We start from the raw sequence: 21,740 nt of genomic DNA, 5'->3' as shown, positions 1-21,740 counted from the left end.
GTTTGTTGTGTTCTTGGAGTCCGGTATAAGTCCATCAAGTGGCATCTGGTTTCCAGTGTGGGTGTGTTTTGGTTCGGAAGCTGATGTAAGTCCAGCGATTGGCATTCGGATTCCATGTTTGCCTTTGTCTGTCGTGTTTGGCGTGTGTGAGCCGAGCTACGAATGCTCTGATTCTTCTTTGTCCAAGAAGATACGTATGCATAGGATGCGACATCCTAGCGAGCATGTGTTTTCCCCCATTCCGAACTACTTAGACTCTGATGTCTATGCCTGATAGACTAAGTAGGACCAGGATGCGATATCCTGCCGAGTCAGTCTCGTTTGTTTTCTTGTGTCTCTTTCAGCCAGTGTGTGTGTGTTTGAGCAGTGTTTTAGCAACCATTTTCCTTCCTATTGTGCGTGGATCCCGTCGAGTACGACGGATGCGTAGGGGTGCTAATACCTTCCCTTCGCATAACCGACTCCCGATCCCATTCTCTTTGGTCGCGAGACCATGCTTTTTCCAGGTTTACTCTGAGCGTTTCCTTTCCCTCTTTTGGGATAAATAACGCACGGTGGCGGCTCTGTTGTTCTTGTTTTCCCGCCGGTTTTTCGCGTAATGCGACAACTTCAAGTCAACAAACTGCAAATATCCTGACCAAAAGTTTGACAAGACCTACTTTTGAGTATTTGATAGACAAGTTGGGCATGATAGATATCTATGCACCAACTTGAGGGGGGGGGGGTTGGAAAATATATTATTTCCGGTTTTATTATTGCCTTTAATACTACATTTATTTTTATTTATTCTCCACTATGGAGAAAATCAATTGTAATAATTGTATTCTCACTATATAAACCAGCCTAAGGCCGACGAATAAAATATAACAAATTTTACCTATTTTTTCAAATATGTGATATTGATCATATTATGATTTATCAGCAAGTATCCTCAAAGACATCTGTCGAATTAATTTTAGGTTATGAAACTCTAATCCTCTTCCTATAAATTCTAACTAACAACTCATGGTTAATGCCAAGTAGATGATTTATAATCCTAAAAACCTCACACCCATGATGCTTACTTACTTGATTTTCTAAGTATTTGCAATTACACCTCACCTCTATGGAGCAATAGTTGTCCTCATCCACTCAATTATCTCACCGTAAATATATGTCCACCAATAATAAGCGACTCAGTTTATAAGAAACATACTTAACGATTACACATTTTTTGTTCTAAGATTCATGGCTAACACAAGAAGTACAAGATTAATGTCGGTTTTTCTAAGATTCATGGCTAACATAAGAAGTATAAGATTAATGGCGAGCGAAGGTGGAAAAAACACAATAAATTGCGGGTTTGAATTATGTTAATGATTTAAAAAAAATTCTGGTTTCGTTTGAATGAAACTCACTCAAATACAAATGTTGAATGTTTATAGACATAAGGAAATAAAGATTAAAACACAAAGTTTATCTTGGTTCACCCTCACTAAGATATTTTTCAGGTCCAACTTACTTATATCTTAGATTTCTCAAACACAAATAACCATTCTCAACAGGATCTCTTCGTTGTCTCAAAGAATTATATCTAACACTTAACCTTTTGATGAAACATAATCAAATAAACACATAATTGATAGGGTTTTTATAAATATAATTTAATAGATATAATGTAAAAAAATCTAAGCAAAAATACAATTGTTTGAATCTTTCAACAAAAAACGTGTACAATGAAGTCACTTACTTTTTTTTTTCTTTTTTTCAATAGAGTTTCTTTTCTAGATATTCTTTTTTTAAAGTTTTTTTTTTCAAGTCAATTCTCAAATGTTTATTAAAATAGTTGTTTCAATATATTATAATGTTCTTAATAAAACCGTGACATGTTGAGTCTTTATATAGATTCCTTTTTGCTTATCGTTGCTTGATCTTTGAACTTTGATAAAGGAGCCACTGTAATTGTTGTACCATTTACAATAAGCTATTTTACATCCTTTGCACTCATAGAATATCTTGTTGCACACGACATTGCACCTTTTGTAATATAAAGTTTGTACCATTATACATTGTATACTATTGATTAATTGACTCTTAAATTTGAAATACTAACATTGACGGGAAAAACACCTGAGTTATTCTTTTAGAGAATAAACTTTTCTAATGGTCACCCGAAGAACAAACTCACAAAGGATGTCGGCTTGATCTTTATCAGAAGATCAAACTGTTGACTTTAAGCTTTAAGATGACCATAGAAAACTGATGTTTGCTTAAGTATTCATGATTAGATGATATCGTTGATAGCATGTACTAAAGCGAAGTCTTCATAACGCACACCTACATGGTACTTCAATAAATGCAATACCAGGATTCTAAATGATCATTGTGTCAGATGATATCTTCCAATATCATCTTAAGATAATAAGATCATTTTATAAAACTTTCTTATTCTTTATAGAGGATAGATTACCTTGAACCTATTTAAAGCTTTCTACACATTTAACAATGGTTAGACAATAAATTTTTTCTTTTACATCGTGATGTCATCAAAACTAACACTACGCCAAAAACTGGAATAGACAGCGCACCTTAGAGGGCGCTTTATTACAAAAGCGCACTCTAAAGTGAAGCGAAAAAATAAGGAGCGAACAACTGGAATAGACAACGCACTTTAGAGGGCGCTTTTGTAATAAAGCGTCCTCTAAGGTGAAGCGAAAAAATAAGGAGGAGATAGAAGGACAACAATACAGGGCGCTTTTTAGAAAGCGCCCTCTAAGGTTACCCTTAGAGGGCGCTTTTAAAAAAGCGCTCTATAAGTCCATGTGCATTTCCAGTTTATAAAGCGCTTTTGGAAAGCCTTAGAGAGCGCTTTCATAAGCGCCCTCTTAGGCCCCCTTTAGAGGGCGCTTTTTTTCCACAAGCGCCCTCTAAGGTCCGCTTTAGTAAACATTAAAATTATAACATACTGCGCGTTTTGTTATTTCACTCTCTGTTATTTTCGTTCTTTTTCACGTTAGGGTTCTCACTGCTACGATTTTCGCTACTTCTAAGGCGTTCTCCTTCCACCTCTGTTAGATCTACGATGTTTCCTCCTTCTATTAATTCGTTGTTAGCTGTTCGATTTTGACACCATAGGCATTTTTCTAATCTTCATATTACTTGGTTTCTCTTCTGACGTTCGCTATTGTTCATTTTTGGTTTCATTTTTCTTGGTTCATACATTTATTGAGTATTCTCAACAATAATTATTGTGTTGCAATGCTAGCAATGGAGACTAGGCATTATGGGTTAAATTTCACCAACTGTTCCATTTGTTTCTCGATGTAGAAAAAGGAGGCAGCAATATCTAAAACACCTTCTACCAATCAAAGGTACACTATGCAGCTTATGAGTGTATTTATTCTAGCATACATAGCGTAGCTAGTAACTTAAGAAGTTTAGGTATGGATGTTATTTGATAGAGTAAATTAGAGTCGACTATTCTTCTGTTAGCTTTCAGTTAGACCATTATACAATTCTACATATATATTTTCTAGTCAATGTTTATCTTTTGTAAAAACTATATAATGATATATAACTATGCTACAAATTAGTGCATACCACTAATGCTTAATGCATGGTTCATACATTCTCATGCTATTGAAGTCAGAGATATCTGAAAATGTTGAGAAACTAACTCAATAAACCAAAATTGTTTTGGTTTTGGGTTGTTGTTGGAGACATGAATGCCCTGCACAGAGACTAACTCAATAAAGCGAAATTGTTTTGTCTCATCCCATTTTTGGTTTCTCTTCTGAAATTGTTTTTTGTTTATTCTAATTAGTAATGGATAATACATGGATGTCTTCCAATCGATTGTCGAGAGAGTACGAGAATGGGGTATCAGAATTCGTTAAGTTTGCCGTTGCGCACGCCGAAGACCCCAGTAGAATGATATGTCCTTGCTTGGGTTGTTGTTATGGGAAACGGGTTGACGCAGTTCAGTTGACATCGCATCTAATGAGGCATGGAATTGATCGAAGTTATACATGTTGGAATTTGCATGGTGAGAAAAGTAACGAGAATGTTGAACCGGGGGATAGTACGACCTATGCCTCAAACTATAGTGGCGCAGATACATACGATTGTGATCGAGTTGAAGAGATTGCAGAAGCACTTGAAGGAGATCTTAAGGATTGTTCCGAAATGTTTGAGAGGTTGGCAAGTGATGCAGAGAAACCTTTGTATGATGGTTGCACTAAATTCACAAGATTGTCTGCGGTATTAAAGTTGTACAACTTAAAGGCGGGCAATGGATGGTCGGATAAAAGTTTCACAGAGTTATTAGCCCTTTTGAAAGATATGCTTCCTGAGGATAATGTTCTTCCCAATCGAACATATGAGACCAAAAAGATGTTGTGCTCTATTGGCATGAGCTATGATAAGATACATGCATGTCCAAACGATTGCGTTTTGTTTCGAAATGAGTATGCATCGTTAAATGAGTGTCCTAAATGCGGTGTCTCGCGATATAAGAACAAGTTGTCTCCAGCAAAAGTCTTGTGGTATTTTCCTGTTATTCCGAGATTTAGACGCATGTTTCGTAGTGAAACCGATTCAAGACACTTGACCTGGCATGCAGATGAAAGAATTATAGATGGAAAGTATCGACATCCGGCAGATTCACCACAGTGGTTGAAAATTGATAATGATTATCCTGAATTTGGAGAAGAATCAAGAAACCTTCGCTTGGCATTATCTACTGATGGAATGAACCCACACGGTATCCAGAGTATCTCACACAGTACATGGCCTGTGATTATTATGATTTATAACCTACCTCCATGGCTATGTATGAAGCGTAAGTACATGATGTTGTCTATGTTGATTTCTGGACCTAAACAACCAGGGAATGACATAGACGTGTACTTGAAGCCCTTAATCGAAGATTTAAAGATTTTGTGGGAGACCGGTGTGGAGGTTTATGATGGATATAGGAAAGAAAGTTTCAACTTGAGGGCGATGTTGTTTGGCACAATTAATGATTTTCCAGCATACGGAAATCTATCAGGGTATAGCATAAAAGGTCAATGTGCGTGTCCTATTTGTGAAGATAAAACAGATTGGAAGCGCTTGGAGTTTGGTCAGAAGAATGTCTTTCTCGGTCATCGGAGATTCTTAAATTCAAATCATCACTACCGTGGATTGAGAAAGGCGTTCAATGGAGAGACAGAACAAGGCAGAGCTCCACCTATATTGACGGGTGATCAAATTTTTGAAAAGGTGAAAGATTTGGATACTCAGTTTGGCAAGCCTTTTGCCCGCACACTTGTCAAAAGTGGGTGGAAGAAGAGGTCAGTTTTTTTTGAATTGCCGAATTGGAAGTCCTTGTATGTGAGACATTTTCTTGATGTTATGCATATTGAAAAAATGTATTTGAAAGTGTTATTGACACATTACTCAATATACAAGGAAAGTCTAAGGATGGCCTTAAGGCAAGAAAGGACTTGATAGCGATGGGAATAAGAACTGAATTAGGACCCTTGAAGAAAGGAAAACGAACATATCTACCGCCTGCTGCTTATACTCTATCTAGAAAGGAGAAAAAAACATTGTGTAAGTTTCTAAGTGAAGTTAAAGTTCCAGAAGGGTACTCTTCAGATATTAGAAGACTTGTGTCTATGAAAGACCTCAAGTTAAAGAGTTTAAAGACCCATGATTGCCATGTTATAATGGAACATTTTCTCCCAATAGGTATACGTTCTATTCTTCCATAAAAAGTAAGAAGCTCTATAACTAAGTTGTGTTCTTTCTTCAAGTCAATTTGCAGTAAGGTGATCGATCCTGCGATCTTACCAATGTTGCAAAAAGAAATCGTTATTACTTTGTGTGAGCTTGAAATGTTTTTTCCTCCATCATTTTTTGACATAATGGTACATCTAGTTGTTCATCTTGTGAAAGAGACACAATTGTGTGGACCAGCTTATATGAGATGGATGTACCCTGTTGAACGTTATATGAAAATATTAAAAGGGTACGTGAAGAACCGAAGTCGACCAGAAGGTTGTATGGTTGAAAGATACATTGTTGAAGAAGCGATTGAGTTTTGTACTGAATATTTGTCTAATGTTCAGTCAATCGGACTCCCCAAGTCTCAGCTTGTCGAAAAGAAAGAAGGAAAAAATCTAATTGGAAATAAAATCGTGGCAGTATCAAGGGTCGAACGGGATCAAGTGCATTTGTATGTTCTGCACAATGAGAATGAGGTTGAGCCGTATGTTGAAATTCACAAGGATGTTCTCCGAGGTTTAAATCCCAATAGAAATGAAAATTGGATAGTACGAGAGCACAATCGATGTTTTATACCTTGGTTTAAGGATCATATTTATTCAAAGTATTATTCAGATCCCGCTTCAATAACAGAAAGGTTGAGATGCTTAGCATATGGTCCAAGTTTCCATGTTTTTTCTTATAGCGCATACGCGATTAATGGATACACATTTTATACCAAAGAACAAGATGATAAAAGTACTATGCAGAATAGTGGTATCACCGTGGTAGCTGAAGCAATGCACATATCAAGTGTGAAGGACTTAAACCCCAAATTTGCAAATCTGTCGTATTTTGGTGTTATCGAGCGTATTTGGGTGTTTGATTATGAGAAGTTTCAGATTCCTATATTTGGTTGCAAGTGGGTTGAAAATAATAACGACATTCGAATGGATAAGTCAGGATTTTTGCAAGTGGATCTTAATAGGGTGGGATACAAAGATGAGTCTTTTATTCTAGCCTCTCAAGCTAGACAAGGGTTCTATGTCAATGATCCGAAAAGTACGAAATGGTCTATAGTTCTTTTTTCCAACAAAGTAATTGATGAAAACACTGGAGATCAAGGTGATATTGATGTTGAGATTGAATCGTTTACCAGAAATGATCAAGATGAGAATATTATATCAAATGATTCATATATTAGAAATGATCATAATGAGGGTATTTGGATCAATCCAACCGCCCGTGTTGTTAAGAGACACGTAGAACATATTCCAACCAAGAAAAGAAAGAGAACTTAGTGAAAAAGGTACAAGTCAAATGATTTTAATTGTTTTCTTTATTACAGGTAAAATGGCTTTTATGATTTTAATTGTTTTTATATTTGTCATCTGATTTTAATTGTTTTCTTTATTACAGGTAAAATGGCTATTAGGAAGTCAATCGTTCGTGCAAGGGGCAAGGGATACTTGAAAGTATCAATTGATATTTGTTTAGATGGAGATGTTCCATTGTCGTCAAGCCTCATTCGCGTAGATGATGATGTCTTTACCTATGCCAGCGCCAGATTAGAGGGCGCTTTAAAGCGCTGTTATAGGCCAAAAAAAGCGCCCTCTGTTCCCTTATTTGGCGTAGTGTAAATTAAAGAGGATTGTTCTTCAAATTGTCTTTAGTTCAACAATTTCTCCTTATTTTTATGATGACAACCAATCGTATTTTGATGATTTTTTTTAGATTTTTAAGAGATAAGAAAAAAACCATAGAGGATTGAGAGAAAATTCCCCTTGAGACAATGCCATAATTAATATAAAAATAATATTTTTCAAATCAGTACGAAATCTCTTAAACACAAGTTTGAGTAAAAGTATAAACATATTTTAACGCATTTAGCAATTTACTAGAGTAAATTATCTCACATTTTCATTTGATAACTCCATTTATATGTGTTATTTAGTCCCCAAATAGTTGGATGCATAACTTATACCACATGTGTTTAGGATTACTTTAATATATTTTTAAGTAATTTTCATGTCTATTAATGAGCACACTCGGTGCTCAATCTCGTAGTTTTACTTTATTTTTAGTGTGTAGGAGTGGTAAATATGGAAAGCTGCCAAGACAGTTACGCGAGACAAATTTTTAGCATGTTTTAAGCCAAAAGAAGTTGGGCATGGTGGTGATTCATGAGTTGACACTAATTTGGAGAAAATTTTAATGGATATATTATGGATGAGCAATAACATTAAGGGATAACAATATGCATAAGATGCCAAAAGTCTGCAAAAGATGTCTCATAGTTGCCACAAGGTCATGTTGTCTCCCATGTGTTATGTACTAGCATAATATGCATACTAGATAAAGAGAGAATATGCCTTATTTCTTGGACTAAAGTTAATGAATAATTAGAATACCCAAGATCCAAAGAGAGATACACTGCGCAGTTGAAGAAATCTTTTAAAATGGATATGCATCTATTGTTGGAGTAAGCCCTAATAACCAATCAGTATTGGATGTATATGCTTTTGTATTATGACCTTGATATATATTGTTTGTTAATTTATATACTTATTAGGCATTATATTTATTATGTTAGTTGTATATGACATAATAGAGTTGTTAGAATAATTATTTTGTTTAATGATATATTAAGTATGACTTAATCATGAGACTTCATTAAATATAATGACATTATTTTTAAAGTATCCATAATCAAGTTTTATTGTCAAATTGGACAACAGTAATGCATATAGACTATTATGTGAGTAGACAAATGACTGTATCTCACAAGTCATGGATATGAGATATCAACTCTTCACGACGATACTATCATGTTAGGCAACACCCACTGGGACAACTTTTTGAGTATTAAACAAATTCTTTGAGGTTTTGAATTGGTTTTTGGGTTCAGTGTGAATCTTCCAAAAACCAGTTGTTTTGGCATTAATTTGAAAAAAGATTTTATCTTTGTTGCTACAACTTTTTTGGCTTGTGATTCAAGTACTTTATCCTTCAATTTTTTTAAAAATGGTTGTGGGATCCAATCCTAGAAGGAAAGAGTATTGGAATCATTTATTAATAAAGCTTAGAAAGAGACTCTTGGTGTTGAAAGGGAAATGCATATAGTTAGGAGGGAGAATTGTGTTGCTCAATTCTTTTTTTGGTAAATCTCCCTATTTATCAATTATCCTTTTTCAAGGCTCCAAAAAGCACTATCAAAGAAATCATCAGAATCCAAAGAGAGTTTTTATGGGGAGGTGACGAAGGCCAAAGTAAAATATGCTGGCTTAGTTGGTCAAAAGTCTGTAGAATCAAAGCCAACAGAGGCCTTGGAGTTAAACATTGTGGTGCTTTTAATGTGGCTTTTTCAAGCAAATGATTTTGGGGGATTCTTGAAGGTCCAAATTCTATTTGGATTGTCTTATTGAGATTCAGACATGGAGACATAAAAAGGAAGATTCTCTGTCATTCTTACCCCTTCCTGGGCAAAAAGGACTCAATTTATTGGAAGAATTTGATAAATGTTTGTTTCAATCCTAAGAATGAAGGTAACTAGTTTTCTATGTCTATCAGATGCAAAATCGGTAATAATAAAGAGCTAGCATTTTGGAACTCCACTTGGCTAGGTACAAGACCTTTTTGCAGGTTATTTCATGAGGCCTTCGAAAATTGTGCTAATCCATCAACAAAGGTGGTGGAAATGGGAGAATGGATCCAAAGAAAATGATGCTGGAACTTTGGCAGAATTCTGGATCTGAACAATTTGGTGGCTGATAGTCAAGCATCAAAATTAATGGAGATGATAACAAACATTCAGCCTTCTTTGGACAACATTGACAGGTTCATTTGGTGGAAGGCCAAACTCGACTTTAGTGTTCAAAGCAGCTTTATTGTGTTATTTTCGATCTTAGAATATAACATTGGAAGCAACTTGGAAACCTTAGTTTTACAAAAACTTAACAAGGTTTGGAACCCAAAAATTCCAAGTAACACGCAAGTTTTCTGTTGAAGATTGCCTCAAAATTCTTTACCAACTAGAAGCCAATTGAATTTTCGAGGAGTGCTGGCAAACAATCAAAAATTAAAGTGCGTTTTCCGTGACTCAAGTATTGAAGACGACATCCATCCTTTCCCTGTTGCTACCGTTGTTTGGTCTAAAGTGCACAATTAAACTAAAATTAGAATAATAATGGAGAAGAACTTGAATAAAAAATATTTGATCTTTTTTGCGCTTTCATCAAATCTAAGTTTCATGTGTCTTATAGTTTTTTCAAGACTTCCATTTTATCGGAATTTATGAATTTGTAGGAGCAGTTGTGGGAGTAGCTCCAAATCAATTTTCAAGGTTCAAAACAACTTAGTTGACATAATTGGAAGGTAGATATTAACACCTGTTTTTGATTCTTTTTTCTTTGGTGTTCTTGCTTCTCTATTTCATCTCTCCACTTTGATTTTTTTTTCTTTCCAATTTAATTATCGATTTCTCTCTTTTGTATCAAGAGTTGAGTTCCTTATACTCTCTTTAATATAATTAGTTGCTTATAAGAAAAACCTTATTTATCTTTAAAAGGGGAATGCTATTATAATGTTGATTTTCTTACCTCCTATACGACAACTGAGTTTATACTACAAAGCAAACATGGCTTTACATGTATTCCCATATAATAAATTATTAAAAAAAAATACAAAATGTACATTAAAGAGTAGAAAAATACTGTGTATGTGTCAGAAGTGGCCGTCAAAGATAACTTTTCTCTTTTAAAAAAGCAATTTCTTAGAATTGATTTAGAAAATATTTATTTTAGACAGTTAAGAAAATATCTTTCTTTTAAAACATCAATAATAAGATCACTGCAAGTGTCAGAAGCAGTTAACGCGACCGCAAGTATCTCCGGCACCGGCGATATCCGTTACCGGTCACCGTCATCTTCCAAACTCCTACAACACTAAACCACCGCCGATCTGGAACTCGAATCCACACAAATGCTAAAGCGCTCCGCCCGCCAGCCACAGGCACCGGCGCCGGAGTCGCTCATCGATAAGATCTACCAATTCCGTGGCGCCTGTCTAATGGTGGCACTCCCTCTGCTCCTCGTCACACTCATACTCTACATCATTCCTTCCACCTCTTCCCATGAATCCATCGAGGATTACGCTCTAACGCACCGTAAGATTTCTCCTGATCGTAAACTGTCCGATTCGTTTGCTGTCATTTTCGACGCTGGTAGCTCCGGTAGCCGTGTCCATGTCTTTCGCTTTGATCGGAACCTTGATCTTGTTCACATTGGTAATGATCTCGAGGTTTTCTTGCAGGTTAGTTAAATCAGTTAAATGTGCTTTTCTATGCTTCATAAGAATTTGCATCGAAAGTCGTTAATCTCTATTTAACTCATTAATTTAGTGTGCCTTTGGTTCTGCAGTGAAGAAAATTGATTTTGAGTGAATTGATTATGTAAATTCATTCATGCTAAAAATGAGTTGAAGTTAAATTGATTCTATAAAATTCATTCTTGCTAAAAATGAGTTGAAGTTAAATCAGTGAAATGTGCTGTTCTATGCTTCATAAGATTTTGCATTGAAAGTCGTTAATCTCAATTTAACTCATTAATTTAGTGTGTGTTTGGTTTTGCCGTAAAGAAAATTAACATTGAAAGAATTAATTCCGTAAAATTGATTCAGACTAAAAGTGAGTTGAAGATAAAGTGATTAATGTTTGAATAAATTTCTGTCAAAGTGAATTGGACACAATTTCAAATGTATTTTCACGAACCAAAATTTTGATTTTGATTTGTTTCCAAATGTGAATTTGCTGGTGTTGACCATTTTTATGGTGTTACAGATAAAACCTGGTTTGAGTGCTTACGCACAGGATCCACGACAGGCAGCGGAATCTCTTATTTCTCTTTTGGATAAAGCAGAAAGTGTCGTTCCTATGGAGTATCGCCCTATGACACCTGTTAGAGTTGGGGTGTGTATAGTTTATATACATTTTTATCTGTACATATTTTATTCATCTGAACTATATGTAACTATGCTAATGCAGGCAACTGCAGGATTGAGGGCTTTGGAAGGGGATGCTTCTGATAGGATCTTGCAAGCGGTAAATATTGCTTGGTGCGTGCATATTCAACATTCTAATGTGTACTCAGCATTCTAATGTTGCTTCCATGATTTGTTTATATAAGGTCCGAGATTTGCTTAAGCAAAGAAGTACACTAAAATCAGAGCCTGGTGCAGTTGCTGTGCTTGATGGAACCCAAGAAGGTGCTTTTCAATGGGTATGTTTCGTGAACTTATTACTGGTTGACTTTAACTTTTGAATACATTTAGAAATTAGTGGCATTGAGCATATAGCTTCCAATTCCAAATGGTTTTGATAGAAATAATTGGGAGAAGAATATTCTCCCTCTCTTTTTACATGGATTCTTATATCATCAACTAAGAAATGATGATGCAAGTCTTTTGAGACTAATTAGCTAGAAATAAAATTATACCCGTCCTTCCCCCAGAATGGTTTTAGGCTCTACGTTGCACCTTCGCTAAGTACTGTCTCACAAAAGGAACTATCCGATGATGACGCCTCTTGACTACACATGTTTAAACCACCTTAGACGATATTCTACATCTTTATTGCAATGGACACTACCTCAATAGTTGCTAATGATTGTATTCTTAATCCCCTGTCTTGTCTTGTGCAATCATTTAATCATCGTATCAATGCCTTCTTTGTGACACTGAGCTTACTTTCTTGTTGGTTCCATAATGTCCAACATTCAATCCCTAACATCATTGTAGGTTCTATAGTTGTGCATTTCTTTTGTCCTTGAGTGGTACATTCATATTGCAGATCATGCCAAATGCATTACTCCATTTCATTCAAACTACTTATGGTTGTATCATATGATTGATGGGTGACATCTTCCTTTGCCTTGTCATTACTTTTGAATATGGATCCAAACTACTTAAATGTGAGGCTAGATCATTTCAAATACATGCATGAGAGGAAACAAAAATAAAATCTCTTATATATGCATAAAACGGAAAGCAAAAAAACCGGGAGAATGAAATATTGTGTCCTAAAGTAGTGCTATTTACATATTTAGTTCAAAAATAGTTATCCACACAGATGGTTTAGGTTCCAAAAAAATTTGCTTTCCTTTGTTAGACGGTCTTCTGAATAGTTTGTTAGATGGTATACAAATTTTAATGAAATTTCAAATGAGGGCAATGGTCTAGACCTTATTGTTACAAGAAAAAAAGAGAGGCTATTTTCACAAGAGACAGTCGAGTACCAACTATTTACATAGACATTCATTTGAGAAACAATAAAAACCATTTGATCATTCAATACAAGTTGAGCAACCAAATATTGTTGAAGTTGACAATATATTTTTCATGGTAAGAAGACATAAATTGCAAGATAGTGGAACAATAGAATTCAGGATTCCACTTTCCTGTTTTGAGAATCATCCAGACCCAAATTGAAGACAAATGTGTTTTTGGTTTACAAGACCAGGTTAACATTTTAGGGGTGGTGGTACTGGTAGGATAAAGAATAAAGGGTAGATTGGACTAAATAGAGTAGTTATGCAGTTAGTTAAAAGAAATATATATAGTGAATAGAGCAGCGGCTCTGTTGTAGAAGGGGAAACCGTTGGAGCTTATTGGAACTCCTATAAGGAGACAAATGTGTTCTGTATTTCTGTATTGAAGTAAGGATAAAGAACTCTGGAAAGCTTGATATCCGACCTGTTCTTCAAGTTATTGAAATATACTGTTCATATACCATCTTAGCAACTAAAGTCATACATAGCAAGGAAACAACATATTTAGAGCATTTAGTTTGTCTCACCTTTTCCTTTTGTTTTATTCTAGGTGACTATTAACTATCTATTGGGAAAGTTGGGAAGAGATTATTCAGACACTGTCGGGGTAGTTGATCTTGGAGGTGGATCTGTTCAAATGGCATACGCCATCTCAGAGACAAGTGCTACCAAGGCTCCAAAAGTACCTGATGGCGAAGACCCTTATGTCAAGGAAATGTTCCTAAGGGGAAGGAAATATTACCTCTATGTTCACAGGTTTTTCTTCTCGCTCTTGACATGGAAATTTGAGATGTTTTTCAGAGAGATATATGTTTAAAAATTCAATTCCATCTTCCATGGCCATTAATTCTTAACATATTTCTTTCAGTTACTTACGCTATGGTTTACTAGCAGCTCGGGCAGAGATTTTAAAGATTTCAGATGATTCTGGAAACCCTTGCATTTTAGCTGGCTATGATGGTGAATATAACTTCTGCTTTCTGCATGTCTGGTTCTGAATTGATTTTAAGAACAAGTGACATTTTTCTTAAATATTTATACATTTGTTTTTTTCTTCTAGGGTCATACAATTATGGAGGAAAGTCATTTAAGGCCTCATCCTCCCCTTCTGGCTCAAGCTTGAATGAATGTAAAGGCATAGCTCTTAAGACTCTCAAGGTTAATGAGTCAATATGTACACATATGAAGTGCACTTTTGGTGGGATATGGAATGGTGGCGGCGGCGATGGACAGAAGAACCTTTTTGTCGCCTCATTTTTCTTCGACCGGGCTGCGGAGGTATTTTATTATTAATGTATTCAATCTTGAGCCAGATACTGATATTAATCCCTTATTTTAATGCAACAACATACTCAAGCTAATCACCATACTATTTATTCCTAGGCTGGTTTTGCTGATCCAAAGTCACCTGTCGCAAAGGTTCGTCCAGTGGATTTTGAGAAAGCAGCAAAGCTAGCTTGTCAAACAAAACTCGAGGATGCCAAATCCACTTATCCAAACGTCGAGGAAGGGAACCTTCCATATTTATGTATGGATCTTGTATACCAGTATACACTGCTTGTTTTTGGACTCGGTAGGTTTTGCTGTACACGATGATGACACTTTTTTGCGAAATCTATAAAATTATCTTCTTGCACTGATTTCTTTACCTTTGTTGACAGGCCTAGATCAAATGCAGCAGATTACATTAGTGAAGCAAGTTAAATATCATGATTCTCTTGTTGAAGCTGCATGGCCCCTAGGCAGCGCCATAGAAGCTGTATCATCTATACAATGACACCAGTATAATAATCAATGCCTTAAAGTTTTGGAACGTGAGCTTTATCGGGACCTCACAAGTTTTTTTGAGGATGCAATTATCGTCATTCATGGTGCTCAGAAATCAGGCGTGGACCCTCTCCTGCATGCATCATTCTCTAACAAAAATAATGTGAGCGAGAGGAGAGGGAGATGATGAAAGAAATGAGAAAATGTTACTGATGGGTGTCAAGAAAAATTGTGGGAGACGATTCAAACCCAAAGAAATCGCAATAAGGTAGAGATTCGACTGGCACCGTGCTTACAATATAAGAATAAACAAAAGAAGATGGCTTCAATATTTTCCATCTGTAACTGTTTTACAGCTTTGTAAGACTAATTATATTCATTTTTGTGAATCTATTTATTTGTAGTCTTCAAAGAGATGATTGTAGTGATGAATGTAACATCCCAGAAAACTTTCATTCTTTAGAAGTTTCTTTAAAATATTTTTATTAGCTAAGCTTAATGTGTGTTTTCTTACCTTGATATTCTGTTCTTAAGATTTCTTCAGTCTGTTAGGTTTAACATCCTAATCGACTAAAGAAACATCTTAGCAAATATTTTTATTAGCCAAGTTTAATGTGTACTTTCTAATATTTTCCACGTAATGCCGTGACTAAATTACATAGATCTATGAAAAATAAGTGTAAATTACATAAAAAAAAATACATAAATTCAAAAATTGAATACTCACGGTTTTTTACACGTGTTTCGTTGCTTAGCTGGTGCATGGATACATGATTTGGTAAAGAAATTGATATATATATATTTTTAATGTTCATTACAATCTTTATGTTGCATCTCATACCTTTAAAAATCAGAAAATATTCTTTATTTATTTGAGATGCATTTCTTGATGCATTCAAAATCACACCAGATTTCTTTTTTCTAGCGTGGAATCCACTCAAAATCACACCAGACTTAGTTTTTCTGAGATGCATATTTGAAATACCCGGTCTGGACATGCATCTCCGTATATTATTGGGTTGTATCCGGAGATGCATCTCTGAAATACTCCATATACTCATTTGCGTATTTTTATCACTGAGTTGATTTAATTAACGACTCAGTGATATTTCCGGAGATGCATATCTAGAAATGTCAAAAGGGAAATTGAATAAAACACCACCTTGCATGATATTCTTCAAGCCGAAAAAAACCTCCATTTTTCAAAATTCTTAAAAAATTTCTTTCATTCTCAATCAACTTTTCAACACCAAAACATCATTCTTGTATTTCATCATATCAAAGGGAGCAAAAGAAGCTGGAATTGCATGTAAAGTTCATTCATTTCATCATTTATTCCTTGCATTAATCTGGTTTTTAAGCTGAAAAAAGAACGTTGAATCCGGATATGCATCTACAGACGAAGTTTGGTGTGGTCCGAATATGCATATCCAGAATGTCCTAATAGTTTAAGTTTTGGATCTGTTTTTCTGTTATTGGTATTATTAGATATGATGCACCCATATATGTTTTCCAAAACTATTCTGACTGTGGATGTTAAACTGATTAAAGTGAAGCATGATGTTAAACTGGATGAAGTGAATGATGATGTTAAATTAGGTGTCAGACCAGTCGTTGTTGAGGTAGATGTTTGTGCATAACTTACGAATAAATAAGATTTTATTATTCGTGAACATATGCTACAATGGGTCCGCATGAAGGCCGAAAATTTGGGGTTTGACGTTGTAATCGGAAGGTCCGACAATGGTTCAGATAGAAGACAAACATTTGTAACAATGAGATGGGAAAGAAATGGCACATGCCAACCATAAATTAGGAAGTTGAAACGAGATGAGAAGAAATCGAGAAAATGTGAGTGTCTGTTTAAATTACACTGATACCATATGGAGGATGAAACATGAAAATTTAATGTAATTTTCAGTATACATAATCATGCATTGATTAACAAGCTAGCATGTCATCCCATTGCATGTCACCTTGTTCTGAAGTTGAGGGAACTTGTTTCCGACATGACATTAAACACGGTGGCGCCAAAAAACATAGTCACATCTTTGAACTGGAAAATACCTCTAAATGTTTCAAATATCAAACAAATATACAACGTGGGTGCTCAAAACAACAAGGCCGCAAGAGGACCAGTATCTGAGATGTAACCACTGTTGAAGCTTTTGGAAGATGACACATATGTTTTTAGGTATAGAGTTTGTGAGAATAAAGTCACCGTTCGAGATATATTTTGGAGTCATCCCGATTCCATAAAATTGTTAATCACTTTTCCCATCGTGATCATAATTGATTCAACATACAAAACAAACTAGTATAGAATTCATCTCCTGGAAATTATAGGTGTTACTTCTACGAAGATGGTTTTTTCAGTCGATTTTGCAATTTTGGAATCTGAAAAAGAGGAAAATGTTACATGGGCTTTGGAAATGTGCAAGACTATGTTAAAGAACCAAGAAAATGTGCCACAAGTAACAATCATCAATCACAACACCACATTGATGAATTTGTCTGCCACAATGTTTTCGACATCGTCCGTATTACTTTGTAAGTATCACATAACCAAAAATGTGAGAAGTCCATTAAAATCTACGATAGGCACCAAACAAGTCAAACTTGAAGATGGAAAAATGGCCAAACCTGGTATGGTGGTGGAAAATATAATGGATGCATGGAATGATATAATAAATTCTTCCACGAAAGAATTATATGCCGAATCTGTAATACGTTTCAGGAGTGTGTGTGCGAGATATCCATATTTGCTGAAATGTGTTAAATGCATTATTTTGGATCAGGATAAAGAGAAGATTGTGTGTGCCTGGACCGATCAAGTTCGACACTTTGGTAATACAAAAACTAATAGAGCTGAATCTACACATGTTAGAATAAAAAATTAGTTGGGAAATAGTAAAGGTGATTTTTGCCGAGATTGGGACATCGTGAACCAAATGCTCAGAAACCAACACAATGAGATATAAACATCTTTTGGTCGGAGCATTATTGTATTAGAACACTAATTCAAAGATAACATCCTTTACTCACAGTTGGTTGAGAACGTATCTCGGGCGACATTGGATATTATTTTTCATGAAGCCAAGCGAGTAAATAAAATAGGTTTAGATAGCTCAAAATATGGATGTACATTTAGGAATACATACTGTCTTTCAGGTGCTTGTTTAATTTCAAAGAAGATGAAGCTTGAAAAACCGATACGTATGGATGAAGTTTACACCACTGGAAGAGGCTTCATTTTGACGATGATGGCGTGATGAAGGATGACAAATCAAACATATATATCATGATAGAGTGTGAAGTGATCCAAGAAAGATTCATGAAAGCTGATGACATCATGAAATTACACATTAAAGAGCTATTGAGGAATATTGCCTATCTAAAAATAACGAATTTAAAATCACCGTCAGAACCAGTTAAAACAAAGGGTGCCCCAAAAAAAAGGCCAAACCAACACAAAGTTACAACTCCATGCGACAATATACTTCATATTATGAACATGTTGACTCACATTTTCCAGATCCTCCGACTCCAAAATCCCCCAAAAGTGTTTTCATGGGTGCTCGCATTAAAAAACCATCTCCTCCACCGCCTTTACCAAAAATCAAACACATTAAAGAGATCCCGCTTTTTATGAAAAAATACATTGAGCGAATTGTAAATGTTGAAGGTGACGACAATTGTGGTTTTTGAGCTGTTTCGAGTTTGCTTTATAAAGGAGAGTACGACTACCAATTTTTCTGCTGTCATCTTATATAAGAGGTGATGACACATAGGGAATCATACATAAAGCTATAGGGAAAAAATAAAATTGCGATGTGATTCTCAATGCTTTTGTTCCTTGTCTTAGTGGTTCAACACCTTTTCAAAAATGGATGCGCTTCCCAGAAATGGGACGTCTTATAGCAATTTCTTATGATAGACTGTGTATTGATTTAACACGATATGGTTTCTCAAAAATATTCTTTCCAATTCGGAGTAAGCCACCTCAAAATCCATCTGAACGCATCATGTGTATTGGTTGGCTATAAAAAACAACATTTTATTCAGGTTAATTTGAAAGATGGATGCCTTATACCAAAGACATAATCGGAGTGGGTGGCACATTTCACATAAGATGATGAAACTTGATCGAATCACTTTCTGGAAAGGATGGAAGAGTCTACCAAGTTGAGCGACATTGAAAGAGAAACAAATAAGGAAAGGTCATGGAAGGAACCACTAATAGATTTATGCATTCTAGTTTTAATCTAACAATATAACTCATTTTTTTTAATGTAACGCATCGCATAATGTTATAAAATTTGGTGGCATTGGACAACTTTTATGCTTCTAATTTTTGTACTATATAATACACTAGTTCTGTGTGAACAATGGGTTGGTGGGTCTGGAGATGCATATCTGGACACACCTTATACTTATAAAAAAATAATACATGAGACCTTACGGATGTACATATCACTAAATCCCCTTATTTCTGAAAAAATAGGACGCATTCGGAGATGCATCTCCGGATGCACCTTTAAATTATTAAAAAAATGAAGTAGGGGGACTATACAGATGTGCATATCCGTAAATCCTCCCTGATGATATGATAAGATTTGTAAGGTCCTTATTGATCTATAACTTCTATAAATAGGGTATATCATTCCATTTTCTTTGCACAAACCAGAATGAATACATATCCATATATTGCATGTGTGTATTTCAATGGCGCAAAACTCCCACTTCAATTTCGGGTCTCTGATGACATACTTCTCGTTGATCTAAAATCCAAACTGAATACTCTCACACTATATCTAGAACATCCGAAAGTTGTCAAGCCCAAGTACCATTCACCCTCGCTTGACAACAACAGAAGATACACTTCAGCATGCTTAAACCGAAGACAGATGATGATTTAAAGGTTATGTGGAATACCTTTTATCGTTACTCAACAAAGGCTCTGATTGAAGTGGACACAATGATTGCAAGATCGACTGGAGATATTTTAAGTATGTTGCAACGTCTTAGACCACTAGTTTATAACAAAATGTAATGTTAAATTTATTTTAATGTTAAATTTCATCTAAGTAATGTTTATTTTGAAGTTAACTTATATTGTTGTTCCATTATTTTGCCATGGCTCTTGGTTGCTTATGGTTTGAATTAATAAGGCATATTCTGGAGATGCATTTCCAGAAAACTTACTGAATATTCAACTAAGGGATGTTATGGAGATGCATATCTAGATTAACCTTTTATACATATGAATATGAAACTCCAGATTAAATTTTAATAAAATTAGGGTTTCTTAACAATTTCATCTAAGGTGTGTGTGAAAAAGGTGCATCCGAGGATGCATCTCTGGATGCTAGGGGAACCTTTGACTTTTCATGATGGTGGAAACGTATATATAATGGTGGAAAGAGCATTTCCCTTTTTTTATAATAAGATGGACCTAAGCCCAAGATAAGAAAACTAAGGAACGACTACATTCAGGTCATTATGCTATGTTAAAACCAAATTTAAAACTAAAGTCAAATCAACTGGGTAAACATCAAAATAACAAATATATAATTCAAGAATAGGACATAGTTTAGCCATAGCGTATGCATAATTATTTGCTTATCGGTAGATGTGGCTAATATGAATCTCTCAATATTGATTGAGCAAGTATTTGATTCTTTGAAGCAGCCAACTCCCAACTAGAGCCTAATTTCGATTTCCTTTTTATGATAGCATTGTAAACCTCTTGATTGTTTACTTAGAGTTCCACTTTAGTATATCCCTTTTCTTTAGCTAAGTTCAAACTCTCCTAAACTCCCCCACAGTTTTGCCACAATGAATTTTAGAAGCACTATAGCAAAAAGTGTATTAAAAATATGGAGTTTTAAAGAAAAACTTTAATGAGATAATAATCATTTAACTCTTGTTTAAGGAAGATTATTAGTTTTAATAGGTAGTGGCCACATTTGAATTTAAATTCTACACCAAACAATGTTGAAGAAAGAGATAAGTTATTTTAATAAACCAATTCCCTCACAAAAACTGCAGAGTCCAGATTAAATGACAAGAAAAAAAAATCTCTATTTAATCTCTTATAAAATTTAATTGAGTCATATTAGTCTCTTTGTTAATATTTTTTTCAAATTGTTTTTTGCATACTTTTAAACTGTGACTGGACTGCCATATGTATGATTTGTGCCACATATATTATTTACAAAAGTAAGAGACATTTAGGTCCTTACATTATTTTTTGGACAATTTGGTCCCCATATATTAAAAAAAAACAAAAATAGACAATATTCATAAAAAATATCAACACTTCCATTTTTAAATTTTAAGGGATCAAATTGACACCCATTTTGGTCCCTAACCAGAAAAAGGACCATATTTAATCCCTTATAAAATTTAATTGGATAATGTTAGTCCTATATGTTCAATCATACATTATAGAACCGTCAAATTCCAAAACATTGTACCAACAAATATAACTTCAAAATCTAAAACATCTAGTATTATCAAAATTAAACCAACAAAACAAGCAAAGTGACATAAAATTGTAAAGAACATTGTACAAACAATTATAACTTAAAAACAAAACATTTGATGATATCATCAAATCCAAAAGACAAACTAAATAAAGTAGAAGGAAACGTCAAGTTGACCGCCATTGTGTAAATCCAGGAGTATGCATAAATCCAAGACTATTAGGTCCAATTATGGAGGTTAAGATGAACGTGAAGGGAGAAATGGAAGTATTGGTGGCCGGATCAATGAAGTTCCAACTATTGAAAGACTTGCAATGAAAGGTGGTGGTGGAGACCTTATTGGAGGAGGTGATTGCCTAATAGAAGAATGTGGTATGGCATAATAGGAGGAGGCCTTATAATTGGTGGTTATGGTGATTCCTGTTACATAAAGATT

At 34.9% G+C, this 21,740-nt stretch overlaps 1 protein-coding gene across 1 annotated transcript; it reads left to right on the top strand.

Moving 5' to 3' along the window:
• The first annotated feature begins 10,512 nt into the window (after positions 1–10,512).
• LOC127126123 (apyrase 2) lies at positions 10,513–15,423 on the top strand. Its single transcript, XM_051054989.1, has 9 exons — positions 10,513–11,037; positions 11,564–11,692; positions 11,768–11,824; positions 11,910–12,002; positions 13,600–13,805; positions 13,918–14,009; positions 14,110–14,327; positions 14,433–14,622; positions 14,711–15,423. Exons 1-9 carry the CDS (start codon positions 10,708–10,710, stop codon positions 14,824–14,826), a joined length of 1,431 nt encoding a protein of 476 aa, XP_050910946.1. The 5' UTR covers positions 10,513–10,707; the 3' UTR covers positions 14,827–15,423.
• The last annotated feature ends 6,317 nt before the right edge of the window (positions 15,424–21,740 follow it).

This window comes from Lathyrus oleraceus, chromosome 1, assembly GCF_024323335.1.
Source record: "Lathyrus oleraceus cultivar Zhongwan6 chromosome 1, CAAS_Psat_ZW6_1.0, whole genome shotgun sequence".
Lineage (NCBI taxonomy): Eukaryota > Viridiplantae > Streptophyta > Magnoliopsida > Fabales > Fabaceae > Lathyrus > Lathyrus oleraceus.
The sequence above is the reverse complement of the archived record's forward strand: the minus strand, read 5'-3'. Positions and strand labels throughout refer to the sequence as shown.

Bases quoted from the DNA above. Each gene is read 5' to 3' on its own strand.
- LOC127126123 (XM_051054989.1), top strand. From the start codon at position 10,708: ATGCTAAAGCGCTCCGCCCGCCAGCCACAGGCACCGGCGCCGGAGTCG. The intron at 13,806-13,917 runs GTTTTTCTTCTC...TATTTCTTTCAG, and splicing joins TATTACCTCTATGTTCACAG to TTACTTACGCTATGGTTTAC. The intron at 14,010-14,109 runs GTGAATATAACT...TTTTTCTTCTAG, and splicing joins CATTTTAGCTGGCTATGATG to GGTCATACAATTATGGAGGA.